General features: G+C 50.6%; 1 protein-coding gene across 1 annotated transcript; it reads left to right on the top strand.

The window, feature by feature from the left end:
- Positions 1 to 243: 243 nt before the first annotated feature.
- Positions 244 to 7,933, top strand: LOC311327429 (heat shock factor 2-binding protein-like; the record flags this gene model as incomplete). The annotated part of the gene is made up of 7 exons (XM_084460466.1): positions 244 to 532; positions 868 to 968; positions 5,766 to 5,913; positions 6,069 to 6,172; positions 6,780 to 6,929; positions 7,232 to 7,376; positions 7,812 to 7,933. The coding sequence occupies 7 exons, from the start codon at positions 244 to 246 to the stop codon at positions 7,931 to 7,933; spliced, it is 1,059 nt and encodes a 352-aa protein (XP_084316592.1).
- Between the last annotated feature and the right edge of the window lie 11,996 nt (positions 7,934 to 19,929).

The raw sequence follows: 19,929 nt of genomic DNA, 5'->3' as shown, positions 1-19,929 counted from the left end.
TAAAGAGACTCATACTCATGGTGTCCTGGCAGTGATCTGCTCAGTTATGTTTCAGAAATATCACGTGATGCTACTGTATACTGCTGTCTCAGTCACTAAAGTAGCCCATGCTGCCCTGTGAGGGAGGGAGGAGAACACAGCAGATCTCATCATCACACCTGAATCAGAGAGGTTGGTTTCTCTCCCCTCTTCTCTGTCTTTGCAGATCTCCTATTCCAGCCTATTGTCTCCCTGTCTTCCTCCATGCGAGGGGTCTCCGAGGGCCAGCAGCAGGGGCTGGTGTTCAAGGACCACAGCTTTGACATCAGCTGCTCCATCCAGCCACAGTACCCAGGAGGCTCCTTCCACCTCACCTTCACCGGCTCCAACACAACCCTGAGACACACCCACCCAGCTGTCAATCACTCTGCCAACTTCCTGTTTCCTGCTGCAGACCACGGCCACCAAGGAAACTACAGCTGTGTTTATGAGGTCTACGTCTTCTCTCATAACTTCACCTCTGAGAGTCAGCTCCTCTCTGTCACTGTCGCAGGTAACTGATGGACTTTTAGAACCACAATCCCTACCTTTTTCACTCAACCAATTGGTTGGGCTGCTATGACACATGTTTGTAAACCACTGGGTTGGTCTTGAGTGAGTCTAACGGTCAGTGAGTCATTTGATTCCTGTGGTGATCTGGGGGTGGGTGACCACAGAATTATAATATGGATGTCAGTAGCACTACCTTAAGGTCACTGTCTCTCTCCACAGTCCACAAACAAAGTAGCAGCACTTTTGACATGAAAGCAATATATGATGATGTAACTTTTCAGTTGACAGCTTAATCTGATCTGATGATTCTCAGTTTCCTCATCCGCTGTGTTTCAGTTCCAGACTCTCCTCTGACAGATTTCATCATCAGAGTGGTGATGCTGGTGGTGATGCTGATCTTGGTGATATCCACCCCTGCCCTCTATCTGTTCTTTAAGGTACAAGTTATTACCCAGTCAGTCGGGGGAATGACAGCCATGGCACAGAGGTCAAGTCTTTGCTTAACTACCACGTTTGCCTATCTGCTTGCTGATAGACTTGTTGTGTTCATGTACAGTAGGCCTGTGATAATGAACCTGCTGCTCATTTCTCCAAGTCTCTCCCCCTGTTCCTGATTCTTGTTGTTGTGTCTCTCCAGACCACCAGGGGGCGGAGGCCAGCAGAGAGGGAGAGCATGGAGATGGAGGCCCTGCATTCCAGTGCTGAGGCGGGGCCAGGAGAGGAAGGAGCAGCCCAGAGGATGGAGCAGGAAGAAACTGCTGTTTAGAGGCTGATCTGAGGTCAGTCATGTGGTGTCCCTGCCAATGGTGACTGACAGCTTTGGTCTGATCCTGAATCTTTGAAGTTCCACCCCGTCTATTTTTATCAGGAGTTTTTTTCTTCTTTTCAGATTGCATTAATGCCTGTTTGTACTGTACTTGCATGATCCATTATTATCATTGTTATTACTGATGTATTTTATGTTTGCTGACAGTAACAAAGTTGTTAAATGATTGTATGAATCCAGCTTTATTTTTATATTGAAAAATACTTTTGAATGCTGTAAAACACAATGCTTTTTTATTCAAGGACAGTCAGCCAGGGCTGGAATTATCTCTGCAGGGTTCGATATCCTCACCTTGATGTTGAGAAACTCATCAACTTTTTTATTTGGCTCTTGAGGTCCCGGGAGTCAAAACTGAACTTGGAAAGAGTGCTTTTAGTTCTGGTGCTCCTAGAGCATGGACTAGTTTAGTTCTGGTGCTCCTAGAGCATGGACTAGTTTAGTTCTGCTGCTCCTAGAGCATGGACTAGTTTAGTTCTGGTGCTCCTAGAGCATGGACTAGTTTAGTTCTGCTGCTCCTAGAGCATGGACTAGTTTAGTTCTGGTGCTCCTAGAGCATGGACTAGTTTAGTTCTGCTGCTCCTAGAGCATGGACTAGTTTAGTTCTGGTGCTCCTAGAGCATGGACTAGTTTAGTTCTGGTGCTTCTAGAGCATGGACTAGTTTAGTTCTGGTTCTCCTAGAGCATGGACTAGTGACGTTCGGCTCCCCTCCCTCTGTGCTGACCCCAGTTCTGGGGCTCTTTAGGTCCTATGAGGTTAGATAACAGTTTTCTAGTGTCATACAAACTGTGAGTCCCTATCAATATCTTTGCTATCATGTAGCCTGTAGATCAAAATCACCTTGTACATGGCTACAAGGTTCTCTGTGTGCTTTATCCAGGCTGTCTCCGTCGTCCCCTGTAGCCCAGCTTCTAAGATGTAGGTCCTACATGAATCAATATCCAAAGTAAACAGACCGCTGGATTGCTTCTGAACAACAATGCATACGTTAGTTAACTTACTCCAAGCCTTTCAGCGCGGCGTTTCTCTTCCCCGTAAACAGGGAAGAGTTGGCCGTCCTCCAGAGGGAGGACCGGCTGATGTTGAATGGGGGAGAGAGAAGGCAGAGATGAAGGCTGAGTGGAGGGAGGAAAGGGGGTTGTTTAAGGAGAGGGAGGACCGGCTGATGTTGCTTCTAGAAGCCTCAGTCAAAAAAACCTGTTTTACCTTGTTACATTATCGTTTTTATTTTTTATTAAATGTATTTTCTTGAATTAAATTGGTGTTTGTGTGTCATTCCTTGTAATGTATTCCCAGTCAAAGAACAAATGTCACTTTACCTAAAACCAGTCATTAGAGTAAAAGAACATTCCTAATGGACATTGTAGTTTGCAATTAGGCATAAAAGACGGAACACACATGTTGGTTCACAATGCTTCATTGGAATTATACAGAGACGGTTATGAAAGCATCACTGTTTAATGTGTCTGACTAACGACTACTTGATAAGGGAGTTACATGTCCAAAGCGCTCTGCGTGTTGTGTTAAGACCTTCCAAGTTACTGTACATGACATGTAGACATATCAAGACAATGTGTCTGATGTGTAGATATTACACTTTGTTGAAATGTAAATACATCAAGAAGTAACCTTTACATGTATAATGGAAGAAAAACAACCATAAACATTTCTTGGATATTTTTATTACACAATGGTCTTCAAATATACTTTTGACTTGTTTATATTTGGTCAGATCATTAGCTTTCCTTGCAAAAGGTAGACAGGAGATGCGATGAGAACGCTGATCTGTTGTCTCCCCCCAAAAAACTTAGAGAACTGATTACTATGTACAGTGTTACACATACATTTAAATACAAATACATTTTAACAAATGCCTCAAGGCTGCCTATAACCAACTGATCGGTGTTTAAAGCCTCAAGGCTGTCTATAAGGAACAAGGCAAAGCACACTCATGAACTGATAGACTGACTACTTATGGCAGGATGGGGGTAGTCGTGCTCACCAAGAGCTGGGATCCAGGCAGCTTGTGCTGATGCTGCCGCTGTGAGACACTTTCTGAGGCCATCTCCAGGGTTGGGATGATCTGCAGCAGCAGGACCATGGCCACCATCAAGGTCTTCAACCTTTAAATGGTTAAATGCAATTAGGCCTACTGTAAGTCGCTTAGCAGACACACAAAAGTGTCTGCTAAATATATGACTAAGGTAATGTTGGACAAAAGTGTCTGCTAAATGACTGATGTAATGTTACCTCCAAAGACCAGCACCTGTGTGTGAATGACAAGACCATTGTAAAGGGTGAGTACTGAGAAAAGCTCTAAATGCAATGAATTATTATTGTTATTGCTATTATTAGCACCTCCATGGTCTTGCCCCATCCTCCTGACCATCACCAAGGTTCCTCTGTGTCGATTTTGACAATCTGAAGTCCCTCCTTGTGTCCGCGCCGTCAAAATAGGTCCTCAGCAGGGACGTGGACGTTGACTTGGGTGTAAGGACCTCTGTCTTCCATGTGAGCCTACAGGGGGAATATTATTAGGGCAAACTTTAACTCATTTGTGCGTATGGCATATACTTGTGTTTACAATATGATAATAGATAGATGTCATTATCTGTAGAGCTAAAATGCAACATTACAAAGCAGGCGTGTAGTGATGAGTAAACCCAGGTAAACTCAGTTTACCCACCTCTTTAAAATGAGTTGAGTTTCCCATGCTGGGGTCATCCCTATATTCCCCGGGTCCTATGTTCCCCCCAAAAAAGGGTTCTATGTTCCCCGGGTCCTATGTTCCCTCCAAAAAAGGGTTCTATGTTCCCCGGATCCTATGTTCCCCGTGAAACGCGAAAGATAAACGTGATTATGCCATGGCATGATTTAATGCGAAAAAATCTGGTAAAATATGTTGATTTAAAACAATAGCTAATGGAAGAAATTAAGAAACCACTGGAGGCCGAGTGTGTTGTTTCTTGTTTTCTTACACACAAATAATGCAATGATTAGGTAATGGAATATGTAGGGTTGAATGTTTTAGTTCTTCTCCTTTTTATTTTTTATTTTCTGAAGTTAGCCTATCACCAAATAAGATAACTGTTGTCTATATTTTTTCATAGGCCTATGTGTGTGATGGCCTATTTATTAAACTTCAGTTATTTCAAGCGCAAAGTGGTCGAGTGACTATCATTTGTACTGCGAGCGGATCCTCTCTCCACAGAGATTTTTTCCCCAACGGATTTGCGCCTCTTATGAGCCTTATCCCAACTCACAGCAGGATGGGTTTGGACTGGGACACTGTCAACTTCACAAAGGCATCAAGCAGCTTCTCCATTCATTGACATAAAACCAATAGTAGGCTAGCCTTACAATCTAGAATAGCCTACATTATAGTCAGAGCTGCTTTGGGTAGCCTACTGAGGCGTCATGCATTGCGCATCACTAGGCTAGGTTATGTCTGATCCATGTCAAGTTAACATGCAACATTTCTGAAACTTGATGTGAAAAAATGCCGAAATCATGCAAGCCTCGCATTTTGCACGGAATTCTGCGATTATTGCGATGAACATGCAACCTTTCTAAAATAGTTGCATAATCTGCCCCTTTTGTCATTAACATGTGATGGCATAATCACGTTTTTCTTTCGCGTTTCGGGGTAACATAGGACCCGGGGAACATAGAACCCTTTTTCAGGGGGAACATAGGACCCGGGGAGCATAGAACCTGGGGAACATAGGACCCGGGGAACATAAGACCCGGGGAACATAGACATCTTCCCATAGGAACGGGAACGATGACTATGTTTTTAGGCTAATACTCTTCACAAAAACACATAATACTCTTCTCAGATTGTAGTCTAGATCGTATGATAAGAAATGACTGTCACTTAATAAAAATGCGATGATCTGACTGAAGACTTCCACTAGTATAGTTAGGGAATTTTAGCTAATTGTATTGACCATCTGCACAACAAAAAAAGAAGCTTACCAATAGCTTTCTTCACCCATCCCCCATCCCCCAAAAAACATAGTTAGACATCCCACAAGCTAATATTGGCAAAAGTTTATTTTCCAATTTTTTCGCCCAGGCCCTCTGAGCATCCCAACTTTGATTGGCTCCCAATAATTTTCCACAAGGATTTGGGTTTGCACTAATTGATATGTGTTAGAAGACACCTAGATGAACACATTGGTGAAGAAAGCTATTGGTAAGCATTTTTTTTTTTTTTACAGATGGTCAATACCCAATAAAATTCCCTAACTAGACTGAAGCTGGGCAAGAGTGAGGACAGATTGACACTGGCGATGTTCCGAGCTTGTCCACTAGGTGTCATCACAGTTAAACCTTTGACGCTATCAGCCCAACTTTCAAGCACCCGTGTGCAGGTAATAAAGAAACACTCATATATCTTTCTTACAGGATGACAACCAAGATGGCTTTGTTAAAGTGAAGAAAAGAGACTTGGAGAGGCTGACCACAGAGGTCATGCAGCTCCGTGAGTTCTTACCGAAGGTAGTGAATGGGGACCTGGTAGAAATGCTACACAAAGCCCGTACTGCAGAGACATGTAAGACAACCAATCACATGACAGAAAACACCACAAATAAAAATAAAAAACTACTTCTTTATTAAAAAACAAACAAAACGCCATAAATCACCTTCTCCAGGAAGCGTAGGATTCAAATGAGATGGTGTGGGGAAATGTGTGTGTGCTGTGTGCAGTGAGGGATCGTCTCGGGCAGGAGCAGGAGCAGCTGAGGCAGGAGTGCCTGCACCTCCGCTCGCGACTGGATGCCGCCCAGAGCGAGTGTCAGAAAGAGAGGGAGGTGAGAGAGGAGGGGGGGGTCCTATCCCCACAGAGCAGAGGTAGTGATAGAAGAGCTAGTGTCGGAGGTAGGTTTGTGTGCGTGTGTCAATAGGTATAGGTACTGCATTTGTAACGCGCTCCCCATCCAGTTGTTACACTGGCCCGGAGCGCCATTCACACACCAATGGCGGCAGCTGCCATGCAAGGCGCTTGCCTGCTCATTGGGGGCAATTTTGGGGTTCAGTGTCTTACCCAAGGACACTTCGACAGGTAGTCAGGAGGAGCCGGGATTCGAACCGCCGACCCTACGATCACTGAACGACCCGCTCTACCGGGGGGCCCGTCTGTGTGTGTGTGTGGGTGGGGACCCGTCTGTGTGTGTGTGTGTGTGTGTGTGTGTGTGTGTGTGTGTGTGTGTGTGTGTGTGGGGGCCCGTCCGTGTGTGTGTGTGGGTGTGTGTGTGGGTGGGGGCCCGTCTGTGTGTGTGTGTGTGTGTGTGTGTGGGTGGGTGGGGGCCCGTCTGTGTGTGTGTGTGTGTGTGTGTGTGGGGGCCCGTCTGTGTGTGCGTGTGTGTGTGTGTGTGTGTGTGTGCATGTGCGTGTGTGTGTGTGCGTGCGCGTGCGCAGGAGAAGCTGGTCCTGAGAGAGCAGGTCTGGGAGAGCAGGGAGCAGCTCCAGCAGCAGGCAGAGTTCTGTACGGGCCTGGGCGCGGCCTCCTGCACCCTGCTGTGGAGCGCCTCCAGGAGAGAGGAGGCTGTCAAAGACGTCCTGACCGACGTGAGTAGAGAGAGGGACGGCCCCCCAGTACTCTAACTGTCTGCCTTCTATTCCACGCACTCCCTATATGTTCAGTATTCTCTTCATTTCCCAGCTGCCCCGGGGCCACACTTGATCCCCGCTTCATTGCCAAGCTTATGAATCAATCAATCAATCAATCAAAGCTTTATTTGTATAGCGCATTTCATACCCAGAGGCAACACAATGCGCTTTACAGAGAACAAGGGAGGTGGGCATACGACCCACTCTCTACATATTCCATGAAGCGTGTGTGTCTTGTGTGTGTCTTGTGTGCATCGCAGGGGAAGCTGCCATCCTTCCTCAGCCTCGCAGGTCAGACTCTAGAGAGCTTTGTGAAGTCTCTGGATGGGGAGGCCAAGAGCGGACAGCAGGACTACGACTCCCATGAGCACCAGTTTGTCCTGGCCCTGGCTGGAGTTGTCACCAGTGAGTGTCCAGACGTGCAACCGAATGCTACTTCAAACCATAGCTGTGTTGGGAATCGCTCCCTCGTTCCCTCACTCCCTATTCCCTCTATAGGGTTCACCATGTAGTGAACTACCTAGGGAACGGAGAAAATGTAGGGTACATGCACTGTTCCCTGCAAATCAAGGTGAATTGTGGGTAATAAATAGTGAACTATATAGGGAACGAAAATTCCGTGGAGAATTCGGACACTACAAACAAAATGGCTGACGCCCTATATAGTGCACTAAATAGTGAATAGGGAGCGATTCCGAACACATGATTGTGTACAAATTATCCCTCCCCGTGCACTGTTAGCCTTAATTATTGTTTAATAAGCGGTTACCCTGTTCATACTAATGACCTGTACTGTAGATGTCACACCCATTTACCATTGCTTATTTCTGGTCCACTCAGATGTGGCGGCTGTGACGTGTGGGCGGGACTTCCTGTCCAACTCTGCTCACGTCCTATTGGATACGCTGATGCAGCTTCTGGAGCTCTTGAAGCCAGGCGTCTTCCCCAAACTCAAAGTGTGAGAGTTGCACATCCTATCATCAAGAGTTATTACAGAGTTATTATTAAATCAGAGCTAGCATTGTAGTTTCTCTCCGGTCTGATCAGAATCAGAATTCGCTTTATCGCCATATAGTTTTTCAACATACTAGGAATTTGCCTCGGACAATGGTGCAGGACATTGGACTGGGACAGACAACATTGGACAAGGTGCAGGGACAGGACAGTGCAAAAGAGCAGTACAAAATACAAATGCAAAATAAGATAAAAAAACGGTACACAAAATGTAGTGTGGTCAGTGTATATAATATATAGTTATAGCTAAACAGCTAATTTCCACCCGCAGTCCCTGGGCAAATAAATATACAGTTTTAAAATAGTGGGGCAAATAGTACACAGTAGGAGAGTTACATACATAGAAGGAATACAAAAAAGTTATGTAACAAAGATTTCACACAGTACAGTAGGCAGAGTGTTATGTGTATTTGAGTGTGTGTATACTGTTGTGCGGTCACGTTCCCAGTCCCACTCAGCACGTCACCATTGAGGTTGGGCCCGGCGTCACCTTCCGCAGCAGGTGTGGACGGTTGCAATCAGGCCAGCTGACGCCAATCACCACCTGGGCTCAGCACTATAAAAGGCTGCAGAAGACAGACGTCGGGCACTTGAACGTTGACAACTGTGGTCAGTGGTAGTCTGCTCTAGAGCCCCCTTGAGAATTGTTTGCTTGACTTTTTGAACGTCCTAACCCTGTCTTCTCCTCCATTCCTCCTAGGCTCCCTCCCATGCAAGACCAGTGTCTCCCAGCTCCACCCGCGCCCTCCGCCGGACTCCCCTTCCAAGCTCCTAGTCCTCCGCTCCTCCCAACCTCCCTCTTGTTTCTACCCCTGGACCCCCCCGTGCTTCCCAACCCCGGATCCCCTCGGACGGACCTCCCCCCCTGCTCTCTACCCTGGACTACCTCCTGGACTCTCCCTCTCGGACTCTCCCTCGTTAGTTTTAGTTCCGCAGCACATTTCCAACACGCTGCCCTACATCTACACTTGCACCACACAGAGGTTACACAGACACTTGCAAGACACACACATAGTCAAGTACACATCCCATTGACATTTTGACCACACACACACACACACACACACACACACACTTTAAGCCAGTTAAGTTATATTGTTTCATTAAACTTTTGAAACCTGTTCGGGTCTCCGTCTCTGCTTCTGAGGTCCCAGGCACATTTGGCTACTCTGCCCGGTTGGGTCGTAACAGAACGTTCAAGCCAATGAGCCAAGCCGGGACCCCGGGAGCGGGGATCGAAGCACCCTCAGTGTTACGTGAGCTGGTAGTTAGGCAGGCCACGCAACTCACCGAACTCCAAGCCGAACTGGGAAAGGCCTTTCCCTCGGTCCAGTCCCAGATAAGCGTCCTGGAGGCCACGTCCCAATCCACCGTCTGTACGGTTGCGAGCCTCGCCGCCAAGATGGACTCCATGTCTGGAACCCTCGCTGCCATCCAGCAGACTCTAGACGCCTTGGCTGCTCGTCCCGGTCCTGCCCCTGGTCCCAGTCCTGGAGTCAGTCCTCCCAACCTCGCAGCCAGTCCCGTTCTCCCCGTACAGCTGGGTCATCACACTGAACCCAGCTTGGTAAGCCCCAAAGCGTTCGATGGCGACCTAAATCGGGATCGGGGGTTTATAGCCCAGTGTGAGTTGGTGTTTGCTCACCAGCCTTCTAAGTATTCCTCTGACGGGGCCAAGATAGCCTTCGTGATGTCGCTCCTGGCCGATAAGGCTCTTAGCTGGGCCATAGCCGCTGTAGACAGCGGTGCGGCTTATGCTACCGACTACCCCCTGTTCAGGAGCGAGTTTCGTTCAGTTTTCGACCACCCCTTAGACGGTCAGGACATAGCTGGCAGGCTACTGGCTAGCCACCAGGGATCCCGCTCCGTGGCCGAGTACACGGTAGAGTTCAGGACCTTGGCCATCGAGAGTCGCTGGAACGACACAGCCCTCCTCAGCCTGTACCGCAAGGGCTTGTGTGACGCTATCAAGGACCTCATCGTCTGTGACAGCCCAGAGACCCTGAATGAACTCATCACCCTGGCTCTTAGGATGGACTCGCGGCTTCATGAACGCCGTTTAGACCGAGCTCACCGTGTTGCTCCTCGCCCAGCCCCTAGTCGCTCGGCCTCGGGGACCGCCGCACCATCCGCCCTGACCCCGCCTCCTTTCCAGCGCGCACTACCTCCGGCAGCCTCTACATCCGGGGCCGGAGAGCCTATGGAGATCGGGCGATCTCGTCTCTCGCGAGACGGATCGCAGGATAAGTCTCAGGCAGTGCCTCTATTGTGGGAAGGAGGGGCATATCATCAAGACATGCCCTACTCGCCCAAACGACCCCGCTCACCAGTAAGGGGTGTACTGGTGAGTAAAGCCTCTTTTTCCCAGCCCCAGAGTAAGAACAGTCTTTTCCCTGCCACCTTAGCCTGGGGAAAGGAGACCCTGTCTGTAAGTGCCCTCGTCAACTCCGGGGCTGATGTGTGTCTCTTAGATGCTTCCCTCGCTTGCCAGGCCGGTATCCCTCTAGTCCCCTTGGATCACTCCCTCTCTGCCCGGGCTATAGACGGTCATTCGTTGGGCACTATCACTCACTCCACCGAACTTCTCACGCTCACTCTTTCGGGTAATCACTCAGAGTCCATACGTCTCTTTGTTATACACGCCCCTACAGCGCCCCTGGTGTTGGGTAGACCTTGGCTGGAGAGGCACGACCCTCACATCTCCTGGGCCTCTGGGCGGATCATGGGGTGGAGCACAGCGTGTCACGCGACCTGTCTGCGCTCTGCCCTGTCTCCGTCCAGCAGTCCCAGGCCTGTGTCCTCTCCTCCAGATCTCACTGGTGTGCCTCACATTTATCGCGACCTCGCCCTGGTGTTTAGTAAGGACAGAGCCCTTTCACTTCCCCCTCACCGGCCATATGACTGTCCCATCGACCTCCTTCCTGGGGCCGCCCTGCCTAATGGGCGGCTTTATAACATCTCCCTCCCAGAGAAGGAGGCGATGCGCAGTTATATCGCCGAGTCCCTTGCCTCAGGCCTTATAAAACCGTCGTCTTCGCCCCTCGCAGCGGGCTTCTTCTTTGTGGCTAAGAAGGATGGTGGCCTGAGACCCTGTATAGACTACCGAGCACTTAACGACATCACTGTGAAAAATAAGTACCCCCTGCCGCTGCTTAGTTCCACCTTCGAGCCACTCACACACGCCCGGGTGTTCACCAAGCTAGACCTCCGCAATGCGTACCACTTGGTCAGGATCAGGGAAGGTGACGAGTGGAAGACGGCCTTCAACACTCATCTTGGCCATTACGAATACCGGGTGATGCCCTTCGGTCTGTCCAATGCCCCCGCCGTCTTCCAGGCCCTCGTTAATGACGTGCTGAGGGATATGCTCAACATCTTCGTCGTGGTGTACCTGGACGACATCCTCGTGTTCTCCAGGTCCATGGAGGAACACCACCAGCACGTCCGCCTGGTGCTCCAACGGCTGTTGGAGAACAGGCTCTATGTCAAGGCCGAAAAGTGCGTCTTTCACACCACCTCAGTGACGTACCTCGGCAATGTGGTGGAGGACGGACGGATGCGGGCAGACCCTGCCAAGGTCAAGGCGGTAGTGGAGTGGTCGCGCCCCACAGACCGCACCCAGCTCAAGCGGTTCCTGGGGTTCGCCGGTTTCGTTCGCCGGTTCATCAAAGGGTTCAGCCAGGTGGCTGCCCCCATGAACGCTCTCACCTCCCCTTCCCGCCCGTTTGTCTGGACCCCGGAGGCTGAGGCGGCCTTCCTCCGGCTCAAGGGCCTGTTCACCACTGCTCCGGTTCTCGTCCACCCCGACCCAGCAAGGCAGTTCATCGTCGAGGTAGATGCCTCAGACACGGGCATCGGAGCTGTTCTCTCGCAGCGGTCGGAGGAGGACCAGAGGGTCCACCCGTGCGCCTACTTCTCTCGCCACCTCGACCTCGCTGAGAGGAACTACGACGTGGGCAACAAGGAGCTGTTGGCGGTTCATGCTGCCCTGGAGGAGTGGAGACACTGGCTGGAGGGGGCGGAGCAGCCCTTCATCGTGTGGTCTGACCATAAAAACCTGGCCTACATGAGGACGGCGAAGAGGCTCAACTCCAGGCAGGCCCGCTGGGCCCTCTTCTTCAGCCGTTTTGATTACACCCTCACCTACCGCGTTCAGAGTGACCCTGACACCATCCTTCCCCCCGCCCGGGTGGTGGGTGTCGTCACCTGGGCCATCGACGCGGTGGTAAGACAGGCCCAGCGGGCCGAGCCAGGCCCGGGCAACGGTCCCCGGAACCGGTTATTCGTTCCCAAGGCCGTCCGTCCGCAGGTGTTGGAGTGGGGCCACTCCAGCCGCGTTGCCAGTCACCCCGGGGAGCGGCGGACTGCGGAGTTCATCAGCCGGAGGTTCTGGTGGCCCACCCTCAGGACGGATGTCAGGGAGTTTGTGGCGGCTTGCACACCCTGCGCTCGGAGTAAGGCCTCCCACCGCCCTCCAGCGGGCCTCCTGCAGCCCCTTCCCATCCCTGGTCGTCCATGGTCCCACATTGCCCTGGACTTTGTTACTGGGCTCCCCGTCTCCCAGGGCTATGACACCATCTTAACTGTGGTTGACCGGTTCTCTAAGGCTGTCCACTTTGTTCCCCTCTCCAAGCTTCCCTCCGCTGCTGAAACGGCTGACCTCCTGACGCTCCACGTGGTCCGCCTTCATGGCATTCCTGCGGACATCGTGTCTGACCGTGGTCCCCAATTCATCTCCAAGGTGTGGCAGGCCTTCTGCAAGGGGATTGGGGCCACGGCCAGCCTCTCCTCAGGCTACCACCCCCAGTCCAATGGGCAGGCAGAGCGTGCCAACCAGGCCGTTGAGGCGGCCCTTCGTTGTGTCTCCTCCAACAACCCCTCCTCCTGGGCCAAGTATCTGCCGTGGGTGGAATACTCCCTAAACGCCATGGAGAGTTCCGCCACCGGTATGTCCCCATTTCAGTGTTCCTTGGGTTACCAGCCCCCTCTGTTTCCCCAACAGGAGCTGGAGGTGGCGGTCCCGTCCACCAAGGCCCACCTCCGCCGGTGTCGTCGGGTTTGGAAGACCGCTCGGGCCGCGCTGCTCCGCGCCACCGAGCGGGCCCGGCGCTGCGCTAACCGGCGGAGGGTGCCCGCTCCGGCCTACCAACCAGGCCAGAGGGTATGGCTGTTGGCCCGGGACCTGCCCCTCCAGACCTCCCGGACCTCGACTCGTAAGCTGAACCCCCGGTACGTCGGTCCCTACACCGTGGACCGTGTCATCAGCCCCACTGCCGTTCGTCTGGTTCTCCCTCCGGCTCTCAGGGTGCACCCCGTGTTCCATGTGTCCCAGCTCAAACCTGTGGCCACCAGTTCCTTGTCCCCCCCTGTTTCAGCTCCTCCGCCTCCATGGGTCCTGGCCGGTGGGGACCCTGTGTGGCCTGTCCGTAGGCTTCTCGAGGTCCGCCGCCGGGGGCGGGGGTTCCAGTATCTGGTGGACTGGGAGGGCTTCGGCCCTGAGGACCGGAGCTGGGTGCCCTCTTCCTACCTCGCGGACCCCTCCCTGCTGGACGACTTCTACCGGGACAACCCGGGGGCCCCTGGGCGGTCGTCCGGTGCCTCCCCTCAGGGGGGGGTTCTGTTGTGCGGTCACGTTCCCAGTCCCACTCAGCACGTCACCATTGAGGTTGGGCCCGGCGTCACCTTCCGCAGCAGGTGTGGACGGTTGCAATCAGGCCAGCTGACGCCAATCACCACCTGGGCTCAGCACTATTAAAGGCTGCAGAAGACAGACGTCGGGCGCTTGAACGTTGACAACTGTGGTCAGTGGTAGTCTGCTCTAGAGCCCCCTTGAGAATTGTTTGCTCGACTTTTTGAACGTCCTAACCCTGTCTTCTCCTCCATTCCTCCTAGGCTCCCTCCCATGCAAGACCAGTGTCTCCCAGCTCCACCCGCGCCCTCCGCCGGACTCCCCTTCCAAGCTCCTAGTCCTCCGCTCCTCCCAACCTCCCTCTTGTTTCTACCCCTGGACCCCCCCGTGCTTCCCAACCCCGGATCCCCTCGGACGGACCTCCCCCCCTGCTCTCTACCCTGGACTACCTCCTGGACTCTCCCTCTCGGACTCTCTCTCGTTAGTTTTAGTTCCGCAGCACATTTCCAACACGCTGCCCTACATCTACAATTGCACCACACAGAGGTTACACAGACACTTGCAAGACACACACATAGTCAAGTACACATCCCATTGACATTTTGACCACACACACACACACACACACACACTTTAAGCCAGTTAAGTTATATTGTTTCATTAAACTTTTGAAACCTGTTCGGGTCTCCGTCTCTGCTTCTGAGGTCCCAGGCACATTTGGCTACTCTGCCCGGTTGGGTCGTAACATATACAGTGTGCTGATGTGTATTTGAGTGTGTGTATACAGTGTGCTGATGTGTATTTGAGTGTGTGTATACAGAGTGTTATGTGTATTTGAGTGTGTGTATACAGTGTGCTGATGTGTATTTGAGTGTGTGTATACAGAGTGTTATGTGTATTTGAGTGTGTGTATACACACAAGAACCGCATCGTACATCGTGACCTCAAGGCGGACAATCTGCTCCTAGACTCCAACATGGATATCAAACTAGCAGGTAGCTAGCTAGCTACTAGCCAGCGACAGTGTGAGACCGTGCAACAGCAGAAACAATGGTTCAGTAGAACATTCGAACTGACAATTATGTTTGTTTATCTTGAAGTTTGAGTGAAATCTTTGCTACATAACTTTTTTGTATTCCTTCTATGTATGTAACTCTCCTACTGTGTACTATTTGCCCCACTATTTTAAGACTGTATATTTATTTGCCCAGGGTCTGCGGGTGGAAATGAGCTGTTTTAGCTATAACCTCGTACAGTGCATCTCTCCCTATTCTATAGGGTAAATGTCTACTGTACCTTGTCCCTGTCTTAAAAATAAAATCAATCAATCAATCTTAAACATTGTAACACAATCACAGTCTTATATACACAATTTCCCACGCTTTTCTGAATGTGTATTAATTGTTAATTAGCTACAGGTTGTGGTGGGGGGGCGATGGTTCTCAGGATACAGCTTCTTTTACACATTCTGTCTCCCCCACCTGCAGACTTTGGTTTTGGGAACTTCTTCAGCGCAGGGGAAGCTCTGGGAACGTGGTGCGGTAGCCCGCCGTACGCCGCGCCGGAGGTGTTCGAGGGGCGGGAGTACGAGGGGCCCTCTCTGGACATCTGGGTAGGCGACCCAGGATGCTTTGCAGCTGACCAGTCAACTTGTCACGCTCCCTGTTTTTCTAGCTCAGATAGTAGCGCGTCTGATCGGGAAGATAGCAGGCAGGAAGAAGAGAATGTGCCAACGTTCATCGGCCCCTCCCTCCCGGTCGGCAGAGTCTGGGGGTGGTGCTGTACGTGCTGGTGTGTGGCGCCCTGCCCTTCGATGGCCCCACCCTGCCCGCGCTCAGACGGTGGGTCACCGAGGGCCACTTCCGCGTCCCCGTCTTCATGTCGCAGGGTAGGACGCAAACAGACCGAAACACACATCCGAATCACGAGCCCACCCTCCGTACCGAAACACACATCCGAATCACGAGCCCACCCTCCGTACCGAAACACACATCAGAATCAGAATCCTTTAATTCAATCAATCAAAGCTTTATTTGTATAGCGCATTTCATACCCAGAGGCAACACAATGCGCTTTACAGAGAACAAGGGAGGGGGGCATATGACCCACTCTCTACATATTGCGCCCCGGGCTGATGTAACAGTTGGTTGGGGGGCGCATTATAAATAAAAATAACATAACATAACATAACATATTCCAGAGGGAAGCAAAAAAACAGTAATCACCCGGGGGCCAGATAAGTGAGCTGTAAAAATTCTTCCCTGACCCCTCTCAACAAGGCGATGAAGCAAGCTCCAGGAGTATGTTTGTCTACCGGCTATGAACATTTATAAAGCAATACATTACATTAAATTACATTTCAGAGTAAGAGAGACTAAAAAAGCATAATAGGAGAGAGGACATCCTACGGACATGCTACATCATCCACAGCAGACACGGGGGTATCTATCGGACTCCGGGAGGTCTGCTGGTGACAGTGGGGCATCCACTGGACCTGGTTAGAAGATAGGAGGGAGAGAGAGAGGCACTAGGGAGAGGGAAGGCAGAGCAGGGTTAGTAGCACATAGAGCCATACAAACCACACAGATATTGAAACAGGCAACCTGGAGCAAGCTCCTGGAATATATTTGTCTAATGGCTAAGAACATTTAAAGAGCAATAAATTACATTAAATTACATTTTGAGAGCAAGAAGGGCTAAGAGCATGGCATAATTGCCATGTAGTCTTACAACGTACTAATTTGCTTTCGGTCAAGGTGCATAACATTTAGACAACATAGGACAGGGTGCAGGGATGGGACAGGAGAGGGCCAAGTGCAAGTTCAAAAAGCTAGTGCAAATAAAAAGGAGCTAAAGGCAAGGCAAGTTTATTTATATAGGACATTTCAGCCACAGGGCAATTCAAGGTGCTTTACATTAGACATTAAAAGCATTAAAACAAAAAGCAAGACATTATAGACTTTAAAAACAAAAAGCAGGAGAAATAGAATACAGGAATAAAAGTTACAGTGCAGTATACTGATAAACATAACTCCTCTTAGAAAGCTAAAGAAGCTAAAGAAAAGTACAATGTACAAAACATCTTGTAAACGGTAGGTTCAGCCACGCGGCAGCGAGTGACCCCTGGGCCGGTTCCTAGATCCACCTCTGATCTCCTTCCCGTCTCAGACTGCGAGAGCCTGGCGCGGAGGATGCTGGCGGTGGACCCGGCCAAGCGCATCACCATGGCCCAGATCAAGCAGCACCGCTGGCTGCAGCCGGACCCCCTGTGGTCCCGGGCCCCGGCCCCGGAGAGGGAGCCCTCCGCCGGGCACTACAGCGAGCCGGTCCTGGGCGTCATGCATGGCATGGGGATCGACAGGCGGAAGACCGTGGAGGTGGGGCGGCGTGGGGGAGGGGATGTTTGTGTTGTATGATCCTTGTTCACTATACAGGTGTTCTGAGAAAATTGCTCTAAGGAGATTCCAGGAAATGCCTCGGTTATAACACCCACCGTGTCCTAACTACACGCGACGCGAGCGGGCGTCAGCGACAAAATGCGTTCCATTGCTTTGTTTTCTATTGTTATGTCCTTACTGGACACGAGCGACGCAGCGCGAAGCGGCGCGACGTTTTAACTGCCCTTTTGACGCTCGCCCTGTTCCTATTTTCCTCCTGTCTTCTCGCGCGTTGACAGGCGTTCGTTCTTTAACTGTCTTCAGTTGGGAATATAGACAAATGACGTAACAGAACAGGAAATTTAACGGTTTCAGTTAGGACAGCAAGCTGCGATGTCCCGTTCTGTTGCTCGCATCGCAAGCAGTTAGGACACGGTGTAAGAGTGTATTAGCCTACTGGAGACGACCGTTCCGTGTCATTTGTGGATATTATAATCTGATCATTATTTCCACTCTTTATCTCTTAAGTCGCTCCAGAATAGCAGCTACAACCACTTCTCTGCGATCTACTGCCTCCTGCTGGAGAAGATGGAGGCTCTGCGTGGCCACAGGCCAGAGGAGGTTGGCCCCGCCCCCGCCCCCGGCCCCGCCCCCGACGGCCTGCTCCAGACCAGCATCGACGAGGAGGAGTATCGTCATGGACACCAGGGTGAGGGGTAGAGGAGGAGGAGGAGCTGGAAGAGGAGGAGGAGGGAGGGCAGTAGGGGCAGGCCACGCCCCTCTCCCTAAACCCCTCCCGCAGACACACCCTCGCCGTGGTTACGGGCAGCAACAAACGCAACCTGCCCCCTGGTAAGTAGCGAGACGCGAACCCACACGCACCCGACATCGCACAAGCAGTTAAACCGCTTCCGATATCCCTGACCGGAGCGAAACTTTTCTTCCCAGGTGTTTCGGTCGACTCGTCCGACAACTCTCCGGAGTCTCCCTCTTTGTCGTCCTCGTCCTCGTCCGGCTCCCCCGCGCTCGCCGCCCGTGCCCAAGGTCCCTCTGTGTTTGTTGGCCCTGGAGCGTGCAGCCCCACAGGGACCCCGCTGGCTCCGCCCCCCAGCCTGCCGCCCCGGGACCCGGCCCGGGACCGCCTCCCTCGGCCCAGGGTCCCTGTGGGTCGCGGGGCCTCCGACACCTCCGTCACACAAGGTACGACAGCGTCACTGGTCCACTCCTCTGAGATACCCCCCGGGATTATGCATTATAACTTTAGATTGTACATAACACACCCATGCCCCTCCCCCCGGGTTATCAATCAATCAATCAATCAAAGCTTTATTTGTATAGCGCATTTCATACCCAGAGGCAACACAATGCGCTTTACAGAGAACAAGGGAGGTGGGCAGACGACCCACTCTCTACATATTCCAGAGGGAAGCAAAAAAACAGTATCAACCGGGGGTCAGATAAGTGAGCTGTAAAAATTCTTCCCTGACCCCTCTCAACAAGGCGATCGAGCAAGCTCCTGGAGTATGTTCGTCTACCGGCTAAGAACATTTATAAAGCAATACATTACATTAAATTACATTTTCAGAGTAAGAGAGGCTAAAAAAGCATCATAGGAGAGAGGACATTCTACGGACATGCTACGACATCCACAGCAGACATGGGGGTATCTATCGGACTCAGGGATGTCTGCTGGTGACAGTGGGGCATCCACTGGACCTGGTTATGCATTTATTCATATCCATATATAGCATGTACATAATCCATCCAGACCGGTATCTATCTTATCTTATCCCTATCTGTGTAATGTACAGAAATGGTAGTTAAAGTGTCATTTGTGTAACGTGTAAAGTATCAAAGTTTTTATCTGTATTGAGCATAATCTCGGAGGCGGCAGCAACATTTCACTGTAATTACATGACATGTGACAAATAAAGGAATCTTGAAATCTTGAGATCAAACACCCAGACAACCATCAACCGGACCAAATGACATCACCACGTTAACTGTGATCCGTGACACAGACGAGAACCTGACCTTTGACCCCTTCCCGCTCCAGGTCTGAGGGCCGTCCGACAGCAGTTGAGGCGCGACCCCCGCGCTAAGGGCCTTCTGGGATTGAACAAAACCAGAAGTCCCGGGCGTCAGACGTGGTTGCCAGCGGCCCGCCCCTGCGGGAGCAGAAGCCCGCCCCTCCGCGCTCCCTCCGCCCCCCTGGCCGACGGGGCCCTGCTCCAGCACAGGTGAGGCCCCCGGGGACAGACCCCCCCCCTTCAGCTCAGACTGACTGACTGACTGACTGACTGACTGACTGACTGACTGACTGACATAAGCATTTTGCTGAGGCTGGTTTTCTTTTTGATAGATGCTATACTATAGATACTATACTATAGATGCTATACTATAGATACTATACTATAGATGCTATACTATAGATGCTATACTATAGATGATATACTATAGATACTATACTATAGATGCTATACTATAGATGCTATACTATAGATGCTATACTATAGATGCTATACTATAGATGATATACTATAGATACTATAATATAGATGCTATACTATAGATGCTATACTATAGATGATATACTATAGATGCTATACTATAGATGCTATACTATAGATGCTATACTATAGATGATATACTATAGATGCTATACTATAGATGCTATACTATAGATGTTATACTATAGATGATATACTATAGATGCTATACTATAGATGATATACTATAGATGCTATACTATAGATGCTATACTATAGATGATATACTATAGATGCTATACTGGGCCCCCAATGGTTGTTGATTCAATTTGTTTGCCCACTGAAGCCCCACCTCTCATTTTTAATTTATTATTATTATTATTATTATTATTATGAATTGCATTTATATAGCGCCCTTCATGATACCCAGAGCGCTTTACAGAGTCCAG

This window comes from Borostomias antarcticus, assembly GCF_949987555.1.
Source record: "Borostomias antarcticus genome assembly, chromosome: 32".
Taxonomy (NCBI): Eukaryota; Metazoa; Chordata; class Actinopteri; order Stomiiformes; family Stomiidae; genus Borostomias; species Borostomias antarcticus.
This window is presented reverse-complemented; position numbering and strand designations above follow the sequence as displayed.